The sequence below is a fragment of the Panicum hallii genome, chromosome 2 (genome assembly GCF_002211085.1).
Source record: "Panicum hallii strain FIL2 chromosome 2, PHallii_v3.1, whole genome shotgun sequence".
Lineage (NCBI taxonomy): Eukaryota > Viridiplantae > Streptophyta > Magnoliopsida > Poales > Poaceae > Panicum > Panicum hallii.
In genome coordinates, this window is record NC_038043.1 from 45,866,917 (window position 1) to 45,887,313 (window position 20,397).

The window sequence follows — 20,397 nt, forward strand, 5'->3', positions numbered from 1 at the left end:
GGTTCGGGTCGGTTACCGAAATATGGAAACAGACGGATAAAAACGGTATACGGGATACGGGATTTATCCCGTCCGTTTTCAACCATGATTCTCGGGTTGAGTTTTGACTCCGCGAGGCTCGTCGGGTCGGAGTCGGGGGACTTCAAATTGGAAATTCACTGCAACGTCCTCAAACAAATCACGCTTTCTTCTATGCTTCTGCAAAATTGCAACTTTCTTATTTTACCCTAATTTTATTTTCCTTTTCTTCCATGGCCCTGCCGTTACATATGCAGTTAGCTACGAGTTAAGTGACTGTAGAAAGAAGACAATAGTACTCCTAGCGCACAAACAACAGATATTAAGATCTCATAAAAAACAGATATGGGAGATGTACAGCACGATATTATGCAGCAAATTCTCCACACTTTTAACACAGTAGATTCTCCATAATAGATTGTACAATATTCACATTGTATTGTACGTGAATCTAGTGTGACAAAAATGTGGAGAATTTGCTGCATAATATCGTGCTGTACATCTCCAATATCTGTTCTCCATGAGATCGTTGTTTGTGCGCCATAAGATCTGTTGTTTGTGCGCCAGAGGTACTTTTCACAGTCACTTAGCTGAGAGCTAACTGTAAATGTAACGGCAGGATCATGGAACGGAAGGAAAATAAAATCAGGATCGTTGCAATTTTGCAGAACCATAGAAAAAAGAAAACTTGATTTGTTTGAGTACCTGCAGAATTTCCCCCATCGAAACCCCCAGCTTTCCCCACTCCCCTCGCCGCCGGCCGCCGCCACCATGCTCCGCCTCCAAAAACATCTCCTTCCCCTCCACCGATCCACCTCCCCCACACACCTATGCCTCCAGCGCGCCTCCTCCTCCCCGAGCCACTTCGCCGCGGAGGACTACCTCGTCACCACCTGCGGCCTCACCCGTGAGGAAGCCGCAAAGGCCGCCAAATGCTTCTCCCACTGGAAATCCCTCGCCAACGCCGACGCCGTGCTCGCCTTCCTCACCAGCCCGGCGCTCGGCCTCTCCAAGGCTGACATCGCGTTCCTCGTGACCAAAGACCCGCGCATCCTCAACAGCAGCGTTGCCAACAACCTGCGGGCCCGCTTGGACGGCTTCCGCAGCCACGGCTTCTCCACCGCGCAGATCCGCAGCTTCGTCCGTGCGTGCCCCTGCTTCTTCCGCACCTTCAACATCGACGAGAAGCTCGGCTTCTGGATGTCTTTCTTGGGCTCGCCCGACAAGTTTCTCCGCATCATCAGGCGTAGCTACTACCTCGTCTCCTCCGACCTCGACAAGGTGGTCAAGACCAACATCCGGCTGCTTCAAGAGCGCGGGTTATCTGTTCAGGACATTGACAATATGTGCGTGACCAACCCGAGGCTGCTCACCTCCAACCCGGACGTCACCAGGGCCGTCCTCGTGCGCGCCGATGAGCTCGGCGTGCCGCGGAACTCGCTTATGTTCAGGCAGGCGGTGAACACCGTGGCAGGCCTCGGCCCGGAGACGATGGCCTCTAAGCTCAAGATGATGCGCAAGACGCTCGGGTGCTCCGATGCTGAGGTTGCCAGAATGGTGCAAATGAACCCGCTGGTGCTGAAGACCTCCAGGGAGAAGGTTCAGCGTGTGTACGAGTTCTTAACCAAGGTGGTTGGAGTTGATGCCAAGTACATCCAGGGCAGGCCCGCGATCCTGATGTACAGCCTGGAGCGCCGACTGGCACCCCGGAATTACGTGATGAAGGTGCTCCAGGAGAAAGGATTGATCCGGAAAGATTTGAGCTTCTACACGATGGTTACAGCTGTTGAGAAGGTGTTCTACTCCAGGTATATACATCCATATAAGGATGTTCTTCCTGGCCTTGCCAATGCATATGCATCGGCTTGCAAAGGGAGAATACCCACCTGATGCTTGCTATGAAGGATTATGTTCGTTTGTTCCAATGCTTTGAATCTTCGCTAACAAACTGTCTATACAGGCAGCAATTTGTGTTTAATTCTTAGCACATTCAGATACCCTGATGTGCACTCTGCAACTCTGTACTCGGCCACTAGCATCAGAAGTGCTGAAACTGTTAACCTTACAAACGTATGATGAGCCAAGCATTATGCTTTTTTTTTGGGGTCTACCTAGGTTCTGATTCTGAAATGAATTTTATCATGTTTGAACACATGCAGGGGTTTGCAGGGGACAAACATAATGTCTTTGTGATTTGTGTAGGGTGTGTTTTCTTAATAGTTTTTCTTTTCATGTCTGTTATGACCTGTCAATTTTTAAACATGGGATGTAAATTGAGTTTTAGGATTTTGGGGACAAATATGGCTCCTTGAGTTTTCATTTCAACTTGTTTATTCAATTGCAAGTTCCAGTTTTTGACAAAATATTCATGCCCACCTTTCTGCTTCACTCAGACCATTGGTATCCAGAATGATGTTGGTTCAGAAATTAATCTCACTTTCTTCCATGATCGTGTTTTTATGGTCATGTGCTTAGCCTTGCCTTCTCTGAACTATAAATCTTTGAGCATTTTTTTCAGCTAGGTGAACATTCAGTATCAGTTATAGGATTAAGAATACGGATGCAATCACTGCTTCAGGTGGTGCCTTTCCTGAACTATAGAGTCCATGGGCATTTTCTCAGCTAGGTGAACATGCTGTATCGGTTATATGTTAAGAATATATATATATATATAATCACTGCTTCAGATGGTGCCTTTCCTGAACTATGGAGTCCATGGGCATTTTCTCAGCTAGGTGAACCTTCTGTATCAGACAATTCAGTTAAATTTGACAATCCAGAAAGCTCTGCTGCTGGACTCTCTATGAGCTGACACCATGATAACTCTATTTGTTGAAGTTGATTTCCATGAGTGGAGAAAAGTGGAGATTCCAAAGTTCCTTCAGACAACCGCCCTACCAATTCTAGCTTCTCAAGAGGGTTTTTCATAGTCAAATCTCCAAGCAATAGGAGCTCAGCTTCATTGATGGCTCTTATGTGTAATTTGATAAGCTGGTGCATCTTTGATAAAGAGTAGCACAGTTGTGCATAGGAAAACCTTTCATTTTATTTTTAGTGAATGCATAATATTCTTGGGAGTTGCCACTTCTCTATGGGAAATGTTTTAGCACAGGTGGTGATTGAGCAATGGTGGTCAATGACTGTACGCTGGTGGCTGTCTGAATATCAATACAGCGCACAATGACACTAGAAAAAAAGAACACTTTTGGCATAAATTCCAAATCTGCATTTGATCAGAGGGATACTGTCAGCTAAAGATTGTCGCACCTTAAGCTTGCACATTCACCAACTTGCTCTGGTTCTTTTGTAACAAGGGCGTAATTTCAGTGTCCATTTTCTGAACCTTATAACAGTTAACACATAATGGCAACACATTTGCTGCAATTTGAAGCTTAACATATTAGAGATATGAGCTTCAAAAAATGCCCCTTACAGTAAACGTCGCTGCAATGTTCATAACTTGCATGTTCACATTCATGATCATGTATTCTGACATTCTATGAGTGTCTGTAGCCACAATGTAGCATTGTGCAGTTTCCACTCTCCACAAGGCTGAATATACTTTTCTCGGATTAAAAAAACACCCATCCTTCTGATGCTTGCTTACAAATTAAGCGTTCATGTTCAATGGCATTCTCAGAAAGCTAGCAGCCGATAAGAACCGATGACAGATGAGCCATCGGAAGCGGTAAGGATATTCACTGACGTGCTGAATTGAGATCACACCATTACCAGCTAACCTTTGCCACACGGAAACTCGCCACTTGAATACCGCGTTGCAAAATTTCACCTGCCGGATGAAGATGGCGACGTGGTACGAGTAGGGGTGGTAACTGATCATGGTCCTAATACTCTCTTATACTCTCTTCACAATCCAGCTTGGTCCTTATGTATATTTAGCTCAAAATTGAATAAGATTAGAGCCCAGCTCTTAGATTATCTAGGCTAGAATTTAGAGCCCTTTATCATCCTGGGTACTAGCGGCGGCCGCGACGTGGAACATTGTCTTGGTTGTTTGCTTGGGATTGATATATACATAGATGGCATATGGGCTCATGGTCCCTATTACATATACACCCTAACACATAATCCTCTGAAACAGCACCTAAAACACCATCACACGAGACCAATGTTCTGAGACTTCAGATAATAAAAACTTCCTGCTTTGTTGGTGTGTCGCAGCGCGATCGTCGCACTAATCCATCTTCGTCCCGCCGATGATCAACGTATGGCGTCCGATCCTTTCGCCCAGCCGCTAATCAACGTAGGGCGTCCGATCTATACGTCATCGTCAGCACAGAACGCGCCCACGATGCCTTCCGTCGTGCGCCCTTTGCCTTTGAATTTGAAAATCCGTTATCATCGCATCTCCTTCCATATCGCGATATCCTGGCTTTCCTAGCAACCCTAATTCCAAACCCGATCGCGAGGCTCCGCTGGTCCCGGACTCTCCCAAAAGTTATCGCGAGCGGCGTCTGCCTCAGGCCGCCGTTGTGAGCGCTGATTGCTCCAGGCCGTCGTAGCGAGCGCCCACTGCAACAGGCGATCGAGCTCCCACGGGCAACAGGCGCCGTCGCGATCGCCGACTGCCCGGGACGCCGACCCGAGTGCTGACCTTCATCTTTGATCTGTGATCCATAAAATCAGTACACACGGCGAGGATCCCTCTTTGTTACCACGTCGTGATAGCTCGTCAGACCTGAAGCGCGACTTCACCTGGGTACAGGCCCTAGGCGTCAACTTCGGCGCCGGCCACCGCCTCTACGCCGGCGTCCGCAGGGCCGTCGAGTTGGACGAGGACGAGGACCACATCCAGATCACCTTCAACGCCGAGCCCGTCGACATGGACGCCGTCAAGAAGGCCCGCTGGGTGTCCAAGGCCCTGCCCGGCCTCTCCGTCACGCGCATGGACACTGTCAACACCGTCATGGTGGAGCTGGACGGCGTGTTCAGAATCTCCGCCAACACCGTGCCCATCACGGACCAGGACAACTGGATCCACAGGTACGACAAGACGGAGGGCGACAGCCTGGTGCACCTGGACCTGGGCTTCCAGTTCCACAACCTCACCAAGGACGTCGACGCGTGCTTGGGCAGACCTACGGCAAGGTGCGTGTTTTCTCCATGGCGTAGGACGTGAAGCAACTTCGTCCAGGGATTTGTCTAACGATGTTTGTTTCTTGTTTTGCTAACTGCCGTCGCGATCGCCGACCTTCATCTTTGTTCTTTGTTTCATTAAATCAGGGTACTGTGTTCCTCAAGATCCACCTGTGTTTCCCCATTATGGTAGCCGTCAGATCCTGACCCCCACGTTACATGTTGTATCATGGTAGTACTTGTTTTCTCCACGGCCCAGGACATCAAGCAACTTCGTCTAGGAATTTTATCTAACAACGTTTGTTTTTTGATTTGCTTGCATGCATCAGGCCATGAATTCTTAGAGCACATATCTTCGCGAGATTTTAGCACCAATCCACCAGGTATAATTTTTCGGTGCACATGAAATGTGTAAATTATCTATGCCCTTGATCAATTCGAATTATCAATGCACATTTTACGTTTTATTGTATTTCTAGGTTCACAAATTAATGATGATGCCACTGAGATTAGAAGACAACGAGAGATCGAGAATCTGGTCTGCCGCCATGACTGATGAACAAAGGAATGAAAGAAATAAAAAGCGGCGTGAGGCTTCTTATAGGCGGAGGAAGGATGACACACACAACAAAGAAAATGTGCCAGGTTGGTATATAATTAGCTGAGTAGTTATAGTAATTAATTTTTATTCATGGCAAAGTGACGTTATGCCTAGCTTCTGACAACCATGTGGGACTTTTGCACTCGTACAAACCAACAGCTAGCATAGTTCCCCATGGTCATGACCACCAAGCCGAATGGATCCACGAGAACTTCTCTACTCATTCTCAGTCTACTATCAATTCAATCAGACACCACTGACCATGTACCAGATAATGATAAACTTTTATTTCTTGTAGCATTGGCGTCAGTTCGTTACCACTTTTAGGTGACCGTTGTGAACTTTCTGTAGATGGGAAGCCAGATGTTAAATGAAAAAGACAAAGCATACCATGCAAGAAAGGAAGCCAGATGTTAAATGAAAAAGCCTCAGTCTAAGAAAGGTGGAGTGGAATAGAGCCTACACAAGACTATGGAAAGATTTCCGAGCCAACAATCTTCATCCGGAATCCATCACAATGGAGAATCCACAGTTTAGGCCTGAGTTTATACACACTGATGTATGTACTAGGGCCCAGAGTCCAATCTGAAGAATGGTTGTCCTGGATTTAAATGGAACGCCTGTCTACATTTAGACAACATCGGAATAGACTGCTCATAACCGTCCGGATGAAGATAACCCAACGTTGCCTACCACTCACCCAATTGCAAAACATCGTGTGCCATCGGGGGAGAGACAAACCTTATTGGCTCGATGCAATCGTCAATTTGAATCAACCATAGGCAGAAGAACAATTGGGTGTTTTGCCGATGCCACCAACGAATTGGAAGACCCAGCGCAATCTATTGTCGACAACAATGGTGAATACAGCCTCTTGATCCGATTTATTTTATGACCAATATTATATTTCACTAAAGTTTTACTCCACTAGATTAATTAATGGCAGGAATGAGGGCACGTTTCCATAATGTCTCCCATCTCCCATAGCCATGATGACCTAATACATATTTCATTAAATCTAAATGTAATTGAACATTTTTAAAGGAATACCAGAAACTATTTTATGCTAACATTAAACACTATCTTAAGCACATCATAGAAAAAGATATAAAATAGGTTTAGTTGGTCGTGAATCCGTGACTGGATTTTATTGGCTAATTATCTCAAAAAAGTTTTTTGAATCAACTATCTTCGTGTTACATGTTACATTATGGTTAGATAATATTTATTATTTTGGTGAATGATCTTTGTGCTGTGGTAATAAATTTTTTGATGCCCGTAGCAAAGTACGGGCACGAACCTAGTACAAGGTAAAGAGAAACAACTGGAGATTCCATTTCTATCTATATTGTGGCATACACCATGGGCCAGCAAACATTGTGTACTTTATGGACTAGCCAGAACTTACTTGTCCTTTCCTAAATCGATAGAGATGTTAGTGTAAACTATAAACATGGACATCAAGTGAAGGCAACAAGGAAGTGGTCCAGTTAAGAAGTTTCTATCTCTGATGATGGGCAAGCAGCAAGCTGCTTCTAATCAAGATGCCCGTGGAGAAAAGCTGCCTCCTGCTGAAGAAGATTACAGTCCTCACTCCCGATTGCCAAACACTGAAATTAATGAGACAAATCCCCAGACAAGCTACCACCATTGTGAAGTCACTGCAGGAGGAATCGAAGGTTCTGATGAAGCCGCAGCTTGAACGAGAAACAGAGGTGGAAGTACACCATCAATTCAGGGTCTCCATTTCCACAACTCTGGCTCATTCAGCGGGAGACTGGCAACAATTTTGCTAAGTTAGATGACCATCCAACCTGACACGCCTATAAGTCTCCACTGTGGCGTGCTGCTAGATGGTCCAGGCAGGTTATCAGGCTCTGTTTCGCCTGTGGATTCACCTGCATTTCATGTAAAGGAGACATAAAGTGGAGATCCAAATGATCTGAATCCAATGTAAAGTGTTCTAAGGTGGGTGGGGGGGATTTCACTTGCCTTGTGTTGACCAGTAAACCTTCGGAATAAGATTCAGCTTTCCCATTTGAACGTTCCTCACAAAATCAGAACGCATCCTAGTAAAGTACGCCTCTTTGACAGAATTGAGAAATTCAATACCAATGGGAACGTCCCGCAATTCCTTGAGGCGGTCCATGTGAAGACATTCAAGGCTGCACAAAGCTCCCTCATGTATGCATATTTGATTAACTTCTGGCAAATCTGCCAATACAATGTTCTTAAGTTTTTGGAACCACGTTCCACAAAAGTTTAGCTGCTGGCCAGTGTATGCTCTTGTAAGACGTAATTCAGTTAAATTTGACAATCCAGAAAGTTCTTCTACTGGACTCTCTATGAGCTGACACCAAGATAACTCCATTTGCAGAAGTTGATTTCCATGAGTGGAGAAAAATGGAGATTCCAAAGTTCCTTTAGACAGCCGCCCTACCAATTCTAGCTTTTCAAGAGGGTTTTTCATAGTCAAATCTTCAAGCAATAGGAGCTCAGCTTCATTGATGGCTCTTATGTGTAATTTTGAAAGCTGGTGCATCTTTGATAAAGAGTAGCACAGTTGTGCACAATGGCTACTTCTCACATAAGTAATGGAAACAGACCTCAGCTGGGATAAATCTCCTAGTTTTGCAACAAAGATTTTAGTTGCTCGGACTTCATTCAAAGATTGCAATTCCTTTAAATCCCACAAGCCCTCAAATGGCTTCATAGATTCCCAATTATGGAAACTTCTATACGTTGCATCTAGCAATTTCCATGTAAGGAGGTGACGCAGTTTCTTCAGTTTTGAAAACCCTTGTGGAAAATTCAGTACTTTTGTGCGCTCAAGGCTCAATGTTTGTAAATTGTGGAGCTTTGTAATAGACTTAGGGAGTTCACTCACATTTGTGTCGTCTAGGCACAAATACCTAAGGTTGAATAGCTCCCCAATTGAATTAGGAATATCCTCGATAGGCAAGCCGGATAAGTCTAGTACTGTAAGATACTTGGATCCCGAGAAAATAAAAGAATACCATGATGATAATACCATACTAGTGTCAAATGATATGAATGTGCGATGCCTCAATGGACATATTCTTGATTGGATGCCCTTGTTGCACTGGACCACCGACACACGACGGGAATCCAATCCCACCTGTACGATCTCATGAGTATCATCATAAGTTATACCAAAACTCTCTTTTAGCTTGGAAAATGGCTAGTTCACGTACAAGATCATGCATACGGAGATATTGCATCCTGTCAAAACTGTTGCACTTCACAACCTGGAGCATACTTCGTTGGACGAGTTCTCCCAGATAAGCTTCAGCAACGTCTTCTAAACTGCATGCTCCTTTTTGTTCGATAAACCCTTCAGCGATCCACAATCTAATCAATCGCTTTCTAAGTATTGGATAGTCTTCTGGAAAAAGAGCAAAGTAAAGGAAACAATTCTTCAAATAGTCTGGTAGGTATTTATAGCTTAGATTCAAAATTTTCTCCACGTGATTTAGGCTCTCATTGTTGTGTAGCTCCCAAATAAGTTGATTATAAAACACCCTCCAATCTTTAACACTTTCCTTTTTCAGGGTCAATAAACTCCCTATCGCCACAAGAGCTAATGGTAAACCATCACATTTTTCCACTATGTCTTTACCACACTGATGTAGTTCCGGAGGGCAGATATGATTCTTAGTTTTTGGAAATGCCTTCATGCAAAATAGAAGCCATGCATCATGGTCATTTAGAGGCTCAAGCTTGATTTTACAACCATCCTCAGCTATTGAAGCGACTTCCTCTATTCTTGTTGTGATTATTACTCTGCTTCCCAGGTCATTATCGACAAGAACCTCTCTAATTTTAAAAAGGACATCGGCAGTCCAAACATCATCCAATATGATAAAGTACCTCTTTTTATCCAGAATTTTGGCCAGTTCCACTCTTAGTTCTGCACTGTTCATACTTGCAGCATCAAATGCTCTATTGTCATTTCCGTAGATTTCTTTCAGCATGTTTCTCCAAATATCAGTAATTTTACATGACTGAGAAACAGAAACCCATGCGTGGCAATTAAAATTGGATAGTAATGCTTCATTTTTGTAGACATTATTAACAAGGGTGCTTTTCCCGAGCCCACCCATACCCCAAACAGCAATGATCCGAAGAGAAGAATCTTCGAGATGCAACGAATTAATCAAGATTTCCCTATTTTTGTCAATTCCTACAAGTTCATTGTCAGAGATTGAATGGTCACGTCCAGGATGATATAGTTGCTGCTCGCTGTCATAGTATACTGCTGGAATATAATTTTCCTTATAATTTTCACCAGATAGTGGTTGGGCCCAACGACCTAGCCTTTTTGAAAGTTCCACGACCTCTTTGTTTATTATATCTGCTTTGATGGCAATTTCATCAAGTGAAAACAAAGAGTGGTGTTTCTTAAAGATTTTCTTCACAGAAGCCCGTTTCTCTCTCTGGTGGTATTCACTAATAAGATACGTAAACTGATCAACGATGTCTTCCATGTCATAAGCCAACCTTCGGACTTGCCTTATCCAAGTTTCCATGACTTCACCATTGCAACCCTTCATGCCAGTTTCCTTAAGAAATGCATTGATGATCTCAAGTTCGTCTTTTATCAGTTTCATGTTAACTGGAAGTGCCATTTGCAACTCAGAATTCTTTCCAAGCAAGGGTTTAGCTAACTTCAGTGTTTCACATGCCACTGCTATTCCTATCTTCTTTATGACAAAAAGAACAGCAACTTCTGCCATTTTTCTTCGTGCAGTTCGACTTCAATATGTCAGCATAATATATTTGCATTAGTTACCACTTAATATTTTGCACAGCTTCCATCATTTTACATCACATCTACAACAGGAATACAAACTTTTTTGTCAAACAAGAGTATTCTCCCTCTGATTCAAAATACATGCTGTTTAAGACAGCAACACGATCTACAAGGTGTGAAGTGTTAACCAATATCGAAGAAATGTAATTAAATATTTTGAAACTAATTTTGTGGTGAATCTAGTAACATATCTATCTTACATTGTCAATCTATGTAATTTTTCATATTGATGGTTAAATTTAAAAAGACAGACCGACGGGTACCTTAAAGCGATATGTATTTTGAACCAAAGGAACTAGTTAATAAGTCAATATAATGTTGAAGGGATACGTTTTGTTGAAACTTGATCTGCTAAAATTAATTTGGAATACCCTCATGCGTGTTGAAAGAAGTTAAAATACATGCATTATTCTTAGAGTGCATGCACTTTCTACAAAAAGATGGATGAACACCATAAGACAGAAGGATCAATGTGTAGATAGCCCTGCTCCTATAACTTCCATAATGACTTCAGAAAGACATCAAAACATTTTGGGCTGTTTCATGTTTTTCCTAACTGTGAACAAATGTTAGAATGAATTGTAATTTCTTTTTTTTTCTCCACGACAACTAACGTTTGCAAGTTATTTCTGTTAACTTACTGGTGAATTCAATGTCGCACATGCATCTCTGCTATTCTTGCTGTATATATTGGCTACAAGCATATGATACTTCTCTGAAACAGTGAGAAGAAAAGAAATGAAACGAGGGCAGAGTATTGGACCTTTACACGTTTGATCAATTTGTCGTTGTCCTCGAGTCAATGTGGAATGTACCCTTTTCAGCTGCAAGGGAGCTTCACAAGAAAATCCAATTGTGCAGAAGAGCAAAGATGAAGGCCAAACTAAAGCAGCACCAGTTTGTTGAAATATTGAACAGAGGAGTATAGAGTTGATGGGCAATGTAGCAGTTCCATAATGCTTCATATATACAGATGTACGCTGTCACTGTATGCTAAAGAGTTCAGCAGCTGCAGAAATTACAGGGAACTACAGAAGATTGGTCAATAAAATATATAATATGGTTCCTAATCCATCTGCAACCTAAACTCAAACGCAAACGACATATTTAGTACTGTATGTTGATGCATCATGCCATGATTACTAAGAGCATGGGTTGACTTGACTAGCTGACTCCTAGCGAGTTAGTATGCATGTTCATACCTTGTTTACTTACGATTATAGAAATAATCATTAATCATAGATGACTCTAAGTTAGCACTATCGTAATTCACATCCACTCATTGTCTAAGCTAAGTAACTGCAAGCACAATGTGGAAAACATCTGTATCCGTTGGTCCATTCAAATATGTTAGGTTGGGCCAAGGAAAACACTTTTAGACCAGATTCAAGGAAGACTTACCCAGGACGAGAATAGTCAAGTCTTGGGTCATGAAATCCGATCACTATCAAAGGTTGCTCATAGCGATTTGGAAAAACGGTCATTAGGCCCACAGTTGGTCCAGCGAGTAGGACAGTTGGTCCAGCGAGTAGGAGAAAACCATGACTGGGCAAACTGCAAGACTTTTTCCATCTGAACTAGTTGCGAGACTTCAGTTTTATATGGGAGTTGCGGACGGCATTAGTTTATACTATTCATTATAAGAGTGAGTGAACCGCCATAGTTTGAGTTACTCAGTTTAAAATGCTGCGGAACACCTAACATGTGGACAAATAGCATCAATAATGGATTATGGATACAGCCTGTTCTTATTATGCAAGTAATCTAGAAATCTTGAAACACTAGGCACCCTCATACTCCTTGCTCAGCACCTAGCAATCTTGAAACATTGCTCTAGTTTCATTCTTAGGACATGTGAAATGGTTCTTAGAAACCAACAAAAATCAAACACCGCTATTATGCAAATATATGCAGAGGGGGTTGGAGGTGCCTCCAAACTAGAAATTAGCAGGTCCAAACTTGGGGTTACTTTGCAAACTTTATAGAGCTTTATGTAAATATTCAGATCGCGATTACAGACCAGGGTTTCTCTGAAGATGTTTCGGGCCAGCGACATTGCTGCCGGCGAGATCGTGGTGCCGCCGGTGAACTCCGCTAACCCCGCCACCATACCTCCCGCGCTAGCTTTCCGTCCAATTCACCCGCTCCGCCGCTTCCTCAAGCCCCGTGCGCGCCGCTCACGGCCACTGCTCGCCCAGAGATGCTCCCGCGCGCGGCGCTTCAATGCGACGACAGTGCCTGCTGCAGCCGTGAACCACCGCGCCGTGCCGACCTTTACACTTCTTGCCCACTTGCTTCTGACCGTCACTGCCTCAACGCCCCCATCCCCATGGCGTTCGTTGAAGTCCGTGGAGTTTTCTTCTTCATGTATCATGTGCCTTTACGGAGAGGGAAAAAGGGATGGTCAAGATTAACTGACCCAAGTTCCCAGGTGATCATTTTTTCCAACGAAATTAGAGTCGTGGTTGCTGGTAGCATTTTCTTCAGAATTTCCCCAGGATAATTTTGCTCATTTGGTGCATCTATCACATCCAGGCACCCACCCATTTTTTTTTCTATACACCACGTCGCAAATATGAATTTCACCTGAATTTCTAAGGCAAGGATTCAAAAGTTTTAAAACGTGGCATACTAGATGGCAGCCAAAATAGAGTTACACAAGAACAACGCCAAACTGACAACATTGTAACAATAATCCATATGGATGTAGTATGATTTCAGATGCAACGGTATGGACACCGACATCAACCGAAGTCAACAAGAAACTGGCCCGGTGAAGAAGCTTCTTGGACCAGAAGATTGACACGGTGCATCCTGTCGAATAAGAGTGCAGTGGCAAGTCCCAGCTGCCCTTGAAACTGACACCCACCAAAACGAATTTCCCAGGAGTTGCCACCGCCGTGCTGACCATAGGAGAAACTGCAAATTTTGATGAAGACTTAGCTTGCTGGAGAAACACTGTGACCAAAGAAACCATGATGGAAGTGTAGAATCAATTCACCACATGTACTTCAGCAAGTCTGGGATTCATCTTCGTCATCCGTTCGCAAGCCGGGTTAGATGAAAACCCAACCTGACCCACCTAAAATGCGCCACTGCGGGCTGGTGCTGCTTGGACCAGGCAGGTTAGTTACTTCTGTTTCAACTGAGGACACTCCTGCATTTAAAATAGAGAAGTGGAGGCATAAAGAGGAGGTGCAAATAATCTAGCAATGCAAAGTGTTCAACGGTGACATCTCCTTATTGTTCTTACCCAAAGCTTAGGGAATTGAACAAAACCTAGTGTTGTCTAACTGCTTTTCTAAATAGAAACAAAATTTTGTGCAATTTAAACTAAATTTTATTAACATGACTTGTTTTGTTTGCTCAAAGGATGGATTCTGAACTCAGAAATCGCTACCACTTTGAGGCGAGCAAGCTTGAAAAGGTTTTGTTTGCAACCGATAGACCACAATAATGTCTGTATATTTTAAGTACAAGCATAAAATTATTTTTTTGAATAAAGCATAAAGCTATTGGCCCGGAAGGTGATTTCACTTGCCTTCTGTTGACCAGTAGACCTTCGGAATATGATTTAGCTTTCCCGTTTGAAGGTTCCTCACAAATTCAGAATGCATCCTGGTAAAGTATGCTTCTTTGACAGAACTGAGAAATCCGATACCAATAGGTACATCTCGCAATTTCTTGAGGCTATCAATATGAAGACATTCAAGGCTGACCAAAGCACCCTCATGTATGCATATTTGATTGACCTCTGGCAAATCCCACAAGACTATCTTCTTCAATTTTTGGAATAACTTCCCATGGAAGTTTAGCTGTTGACAAGTGTGCACCCTTGTAAGGCGTAATTCAGTTAAATTTGACAATTTAGAAAGCTGTGCCACTGGACTACCTATGAACTGACACCATGCTAGCTCTATTTGCAGAAGTTGACTTCCATGGGCAGAGAAAAAGGGAGATTCCAGAGTTCCTTCAGATAAGCGCCCTACCAAATCGAGCTTTTCAAGAGGGTTTTGCAATGTCAAATTTTCCATAAATAGTAACTCATCTTTGTTGATTGCTCTTATGTGTAATCTTGTAAGGTGGTGCATCTTCGATAGAGAGTTGCACAATTGTGAACAGTGGCTACTCCTTATGCGAGTAATGCAAAGGGCCCTCAACTGGGACAAATTCCCTAGTTTTGCAACAAAGACTTTAGTTGCTCGAACTTCATTCAAGGATTGCAATTCCTTCAAATTCCAGAAGCCCTCAAATGGCTCCATAGAGTCCCAATTATTTAAACTTCTATATGTTGCATCTAGCAATTTCCAAGCAAGTAGGTGACGCAGTTTCTTCAATTTTGAAAATCCTTGTGGAAAATTCAGTACTTGTGTGCGCTCAAGGCTCAATGTTTGTAAATTGTGGAGCTTCGTAATAGATTTAGGTAGTTCCTTCACATTTGTGTCGTTGAGGCACAAAAGCCTCAGGTTGAATAGCAAACCAACTGAATAGGGAATCGTCTCAATAGAGAAGCCTGATAAATCTAATACTGCAAGGTACTTAGACTCAGAGGGAATAAAAGAATACCATGAACATGATGTTATGCAGGTTTCAAATGCTATGAAGGTGCGAAGCCTGGATGGATCTATGCTGGATTGAATGTCGTTGTTGCATTGGAGTACTGACATACGACGAGGATCAGATCCCACCTGCACCAGCCCATGAGTATCATCATAAATTGTGCAGAAATTCTCCTTTTTAGATTGGAAAATGGCGAGTTCACGCACAAGATCATGCATACGAAGACACTGTATCCTGTCAAAACTGTTCCTTGCTACAACCTGAAGCATGCTTCGCTGGACAAGTTCTGTCAGATAAACTTCAGCAACATCTTCTAAACTGCAGCCACCTTTTTGTTCAATAAACCCTTCAGCGATCCACAGTCTAACCAATCTTTTTCTGTGGATCAGATAGTCTTCTGGGAACATAGCACAATATACGAAACAATTCTTCAAATAGTTTGGCAGGTACTTGTAGCTCAGATTTAGAATTTTCTCCACTCGGTTTAGGTTCTCATTGTTGTGTATCTCTGAAATAAGCTGATAGTAAAAAAGTCTCCATTCTTTAATATTCCTTGTTTTGAGGGATAACAAACTCCCTATTGCCACAATAGCTAATGGTAAACCATCACATTTCTCCACTATGTCTTTACCACACTGATGTAGTTCTGGAGGGCAGATATGATTCTTAGTTTTTGGAAATGCCTTCATGCAAAATAGAAGCCATGCATCATGGTCATTTAGCGGTTCTACCTTGATCTTGCAACCATCCTCAGCTACTGAAGCCACTTCCTCAAGCCTTGTCGTGATTATTACTCTGCTTCCCAGGCCATTATCAACAAGAACCTCTCTAATTTTAAAAAGAGTTTCAGCTGTCCAGACATCATCCAATATGATCAAATATCTCTTTTTATCAAGAATTTTCATTAATTCCACTCTTAGTTCTGCACTGTTCATGCTTCCAGAATCAAAAGTTCTATTGTCGTTTCCGTATATTTCTTTCAGCATGTTTCTCCAAATATCAATCATTTTATTTGACTGAGAAACAGAAACCCATGCGTGGCAACTAAACTTTGATGCTATTGTTTCATTTTTGTAGACATTATTTACAAGGGTGCTTTTCCCAAGGCCACCCATACCCCAAATAGCAATGACCCGGAGGGAAGTATCTTGTAGATGCAATGATTTAATCAAGATTTCTCTATTAAGATCAATTCCTACAAGCTCATTGTCATTGATAGAATGATCATGTCCAAATTGATATAGTAGCTCACTGTCATAGTTCATTGCAGGATTATAACTCACACCAGGTATTAGTTGGGTCCAACGACCCATCCTATTTGAAAGCTCCATAAGCTCTTTATTTATCATATCTGCTTTCGCAGCAATTTCATCAAGTGAAAATAAATACTGACGTTTCTTGAAAACTTTCCTCACACAGGCCCATGACCCTTTCTGTTGGTATTCACCAACCACATGCATGAATTGATCCACAATGTCTTCCATATCATATGCCAACCTTCGGACTTGTCTTGTCCAAGTTTCTATGATTTCACTATTGCAACCATTCATGCCAATTTCCTTCAGAAATGCATTAATAATTTCAAGTTCACCTTTTATTAATTTCATGTTAACTGGAAGAGCCATTCGCATCTCAGAATTGCTTCCAAGCAAGGGCTTAGCTAACTTTAGAGTTTCACATGCCACTGCTATCCCTATCTTTTTTATCACAAAAGGAACAAGAACTTCTACCATTCTCTTCATGCAGTTTGACTTCAAAATGTCAGCACAACTAATTTGCAATAATCAATACTCGATCCAGTCACAAATTCCACCTCCTTACATCACATCTACAAAAAGAATGCAAACTTCTTATCAATCAGGACGTACTGACTCTACTAATTAGTAAGAAAATTGTAATTGTTGAATGAGAGCCAATATTTTGAAGTCTGATCTTCTAAAGCCACAAGAAATACACACAGACTTGCTGATTTAAAAAAAATGGTGAGGTATGATTAAAGTGCATGCACTTGCTGGGAAAAGAACATGAATGAACATTAAGACAGAATGATATATAGGATAGCACTGCTGCTCGTGTTACTTTCATAGTTATTTCAGCAGAGTAAAATGGAGGAAACATTGTCAGTTAAAGATAAAAGGGCACGGAAATGGTGGTAATTTCTTTCCTTGCAACAGAGAAATAACTTTAGTTCCCAGGTTTTTCTTACCTGAATAAACCAGTGGATTCAAATTTATCATATAGCTAATATATGGCTCTGAGCCTCCAAGACAATGAGAAGATGAAAAGGATTTAGAAGAGGAGAGAGATTGCACCTTTACAAGTTTGATCAAGTTGTCTGTCATCACATCGATGTGGGAAAATATGTCCTTTTGAGTAAAGCAAGAGATTGTCGAAGTGTCCAGAAGGGCAGTGTTGAAGGCAGGCAAAAAACTTAAGCGGCATAAGTTCATGATAAGTAAACAAAGGAGTATAGACTTGATGCTTGCAGTGGTGACCCTAGCTGCAGTACTCTACACATATATAGATGGATGGCTGTCGTTGTATCAACTCTAAGTTTCAGCAATATTATAATTTAGTAGCATTTAGATTTCAAAGGATATCAGATTTGTAGTAGATAAAATTTTGTTTTAATAATCTGTAGACAACCTAACTCGTAAACAAAGTATTCCATCACAGTTGACCTTCTCTTCTGAAATTCACAGGCAAAATACCCTTCCATTACTACACAGATTCATCATCTATAAAGACTTTGACCTATTAAAGGAGGAAGGTATCCTGCAACTTCAGAGTGCAAAATAGGGAAACTTAAGTCTTCAGTGTTTTCATGGCTAGACCATCTGATGTAATCACCATGTAAGTTCCTTCCAACTCCCCACAGTGACTCTTATGCATAGACTGGGTTGGTGGCCACATCAATAACTTGTTTAGTTAAGAATTAAGATTATAGAGTTAGAACAGATGATTAATAATCACTTTATTACTCTCTGTTCCTATCCTGGCTCATGTTAGCTCAACAGTTAGGCTAAATAATTACAAGCGCGTGAGGGAAACATCTGGGCTAGTCCACTGAAATAGGTTGGGTTGGTCAATGTTAACTTCAGACCAGATCCAACGAATGCTCATAGAAATTAGTCCAAAATAAGTTACTGGTTATTAATCCCATCACTGTCAATGTCTATGCACACTTGACCCCCAAAATTAGGTGTTTGATCGGTGCGTGCATGGCTAGACAAAGGCTCGAAGGAATAGAAAGGTACCTCTCCGCAACCAATCCCTGTCCCTCTTCTTCGCTGAGTGCTAAAGCTTGGAGCTCGCCTCTCAAGTCGGAGCAACCAGGGCCAGGCCGCGCCGCAGTTGCGGTCGCGGCAAGCACAGGCTCCGACCTCCGCGGTCCGAGAGAGACGGAAGCACGCTCGCTAAGGACCAAGCCGCCATGCCCGACCGGTGCTGGGATGCTCGCTAGACGCTAGCAACAGGAGCAGAGGAGTAGAGGGTTGGGATGTCAGGGATTGAACCGGTGAGGTGGGGCTTTTCAATACTCGCAGGCAGGGAGGTCGGGCGGGCGGCGGGCGGCGGGCGGGCGCGAGAAGCCGCAGGGGTCGGGGTGGAGCGAGAGGACAGAGACCAAAGAGACGGCCGTCCAAAACTAACTAGGGGGCGTTCCGAAAAAAAGACGTGCACAAAAGCACACGAACATAACCACGAGAAATTTCAATATTTAACGCTAAATTTGCACATCTCACGCCTTTTAACCATCAATTCACAAGCCTTTCAAAATATAACTCTTCGTCTGCGAATTATTTTGATTTAGAAGATATTTTTCTTCTTTTCTCAATTTATATCCTTTTTTCCGATTTCATTTGAGAGGTCACATTAATACACCAATTTACACCCGATCAATTGGATATAATCGTCCTTCTCAAGAAAAATCGACGGGGGCGTCGGGGAGCCACGCATCGCCGCCGCAAAGGGCGACTCCGTAGAAGAAGGCGGCGGCCGGAGGGCGGGCGCCGTGGTTATAAACCACTTCTCTCGGTTCCTCTTGTCGAACAAACCGGATAGATCAAGCTTCGATGATATGGAGATAATGCCATAGACGTTCACCGCCTGTAATGCTAGCGCGCGCCCTGCTGGCCGTTGAGCAGCCCGCCGAGCTGCGAGTCGACACTGAACGAGTGCTTGAACCACGGGAGCGTCACCAGCGCCTCGACGGCAACGTGGGTGACCGGATTCGGATCGAGCAGGCGATTCACCAGCCGGCTCACCGGCTGCGACACCCACTGTAGGAACTCATATACTCCCGACGATGCGCCTTCCGGCACATAGCGATGTTAGAGTCGTCGAAGGGGAGGTGACGGCGGGGCTTCTGGAGGTGGCAACCGGAAGAGAGCGAGAGAGACGGAGACGGACGAGAGAGGTTGGGGGGAGATAAGAGATCCATCGGATCCAATCAGTACGTGAATGGATAAAGTGAGGGCAAAATCTAAAATAGAAAAGAAAGAAGAAATCCTCCGAATCGAAACAATTCACGGAGGGATGATTATGTTTCGAGAGGTTTGCGAATTGGATGTCAAAAATAATAAGGCGCGCGGATTGAATATCAAATATCGAAATTTCCCTATAACGACGAATGCACACAAGACGCGTTTTCCGGATGCATCTGCAGAACGGATGCGAATGCGAAAGCTCTCCTGCGTCGTCAACGCATCGACCCCTATGGAGTCACGGCCGGCCGCCACTAGCTCGGAATGCACAGAGGAGCGCCCTCATCGTCCAGGGGAGCTATACATCGCCTATGTTACAAAACTCGGATCCATCACCTGAAGAGCTCGCATTGGTTATTTCAGCCCATTAAACGGAGTCGGCCAAGGTAAGCTTCTTCCTCCTCGCGCTTGCACCGCCGCTGCTTGCTTCTTCCCAGGATTGGGGCTTGGGAGGTTCGGGCTTTGGGTTCGAGGTCGGGGGGGGGGGGGGGGGTTGTCTCCAGCGTGGCTGGCTGTAGGAGAGGTCGGCGGCGGCAGGGTAGCGGGCGGAGGTGGCGGATTGTGGGTGGGGCGACGAGGCGGCAGGAACCGCGGGCTGTGGAGGACAACCGCCAGCACGCACTCGCAATCGTGAACGGTGGACGGAGCCATCTCTACTGACCAGCCCACCGCGACGTGGCGCCATGCACGCCTCCGCCCTGCCACATCCCTCTCCTCCCCTACCACCCGGCACCTTTAACAAACACACGCGCGGGCGATCGAGCATCGGATTGTCACGGCGCGCCGCACCTCACCACCCACGG

The 20,397-nt window shown here is 43.7% G+C and overlaps 3 protein-coding genes across 10 annotated transcripts; 1 reads left to right on the forward strand and 2 right to left on the reverse strand.

The window, feature by feature from the left end:
• Positions 1–724: 724 nt before the first annotated feature.
• LOC112879592 lies at positions 725–3,163 on the forward strand. Its single transcript, XM_025943929.1, has 2 exons — positions 725–2,753; positions 2,857–3,163. Exon 1 carries the CDS (start codon positions 790–792, stop codon positions 1,906–1,908), a length of 1,119 nt encoding a protein of 372 aa, XP_025799714.1. The 5' UTR covers positions 725–789; the 3' UTR covers positions 1,909–2,753; positions 2,857–3,163.
• Positions 3,164–7,072: 3,909 nt separating this feature from the next.
• Positions 7,073–12,992, reverse strand: LOC112880521 (disease resistance protein RPM1-like). Its single transcript, XM_025945179.1, has 5 exons — positions 12,571–12,992; positions 11,314–11,578; positions 8,932–10,570; positions 7,709–8,855; positions 7,073–7,614 (listed from the first exon to the last, which is right to left on the reverse strand). Exons 3-5 carry the CDS (start codon positions 10,471–10,473, stop codon positions 7,514–7,516), a joined length of 2,790 nt encoding a protein of 929 aa, XP_025800964.1. The 5' UTR covers positions 10,474–10,570; positions 11,314–11,578; positions 12,571–12,992; the 3' UTR covers positions 7,073–7,513.
• A 128-nt stretch (positions 12,993–13,120) lies between these two features.
• LOC112880519 (disease resistance protein RPM1-like) lies at positions 13,121–18,700 on the reverse strand. 8 transcript variants are annotated; one of them, XM_025945177.1, is made up of 6 exons: positions 18,368–18,700; positions 17,423–17,540; positions 15,317–16,938; positions 14,092–15,238; positions 13,552–13,707; positions 13,121–13,469 (listed from the first exon to the last, which is right to left on the reverse strand). In XM_025945177.1, exons 3-5 carry the CDS (start codon positions 16,850–16,852, stop codon positions 13,607–13,609), a joined length of 2,784 nt encoding a protein of 927 aa, XP_025800962.1. In that variant the 5' UTR covers positions 16,853–16,938; positions 17,423–17,540; positions 18,368–18,700; the 3' UTR covers positions 13,121–13,469; positions 13,552–13,606. The 8 variants fall into 8 exon arrangements, with proteins under 8 accessions (XP_025800962.1, XP_025800963.1, XP_025800957.1 ...); XM_025945178.1 differs by having other exon boundaries at positions 14,092–14,365; positions 14,443–16,938; XM_025945172.1 differs by having other exon boundaries at positions 14,092–16,938; positions 17,423–17,476.
• Between the last annotated feature and the right edge of the window lie 1,697 nt (positions 18,701–20,397).

Bases quoted from the DNA above. Each gene is read 5' to 3' on its own strand.
- LOC112879592 (XM_025943929.1), top strand. From the start codon at position 790: ATGCTCCGCCTCCAAAAACATCTCCTTCCCCTCCACCGATCCACCTCC.
- LOC112880521 (XM_025945179.1), bottom strand. From the start codon at position 10,473: ATGGCAGAAGTTGCTGTTCTTTTTGTCATAAAGAAGATAGGAATAGCA. The intron at 8,856-8,931 runs GTACGTGAACTA...GAGATCGTACAG, and splicing joins ATCTCCGTATGCATGATCTT to GTGGGATTGGATTCCCGTCG. The intron at 7,615-7,708 runs GCAAGTGAAATC...CATGAAATGCAG, and splicing joins GGTTTACTGGTCAACACAAG to GTGAATCCACAGGCGAAACA.
- LOC112880519 (XM_025945173.1), bottom strand. From the start codon at position 16,852: ATGAAGAGAATGGTAGAAGTTCTTGTTCCTTTTGTGATAAAAAAGATA. The intron at 13,708-14,091 runs GCAAGTGAAATC...TTTTAAATGCAG, and splicing joins GGTCTACTGGTCAACAGAAG to GAGTGTCCTCAGTTGAAACA.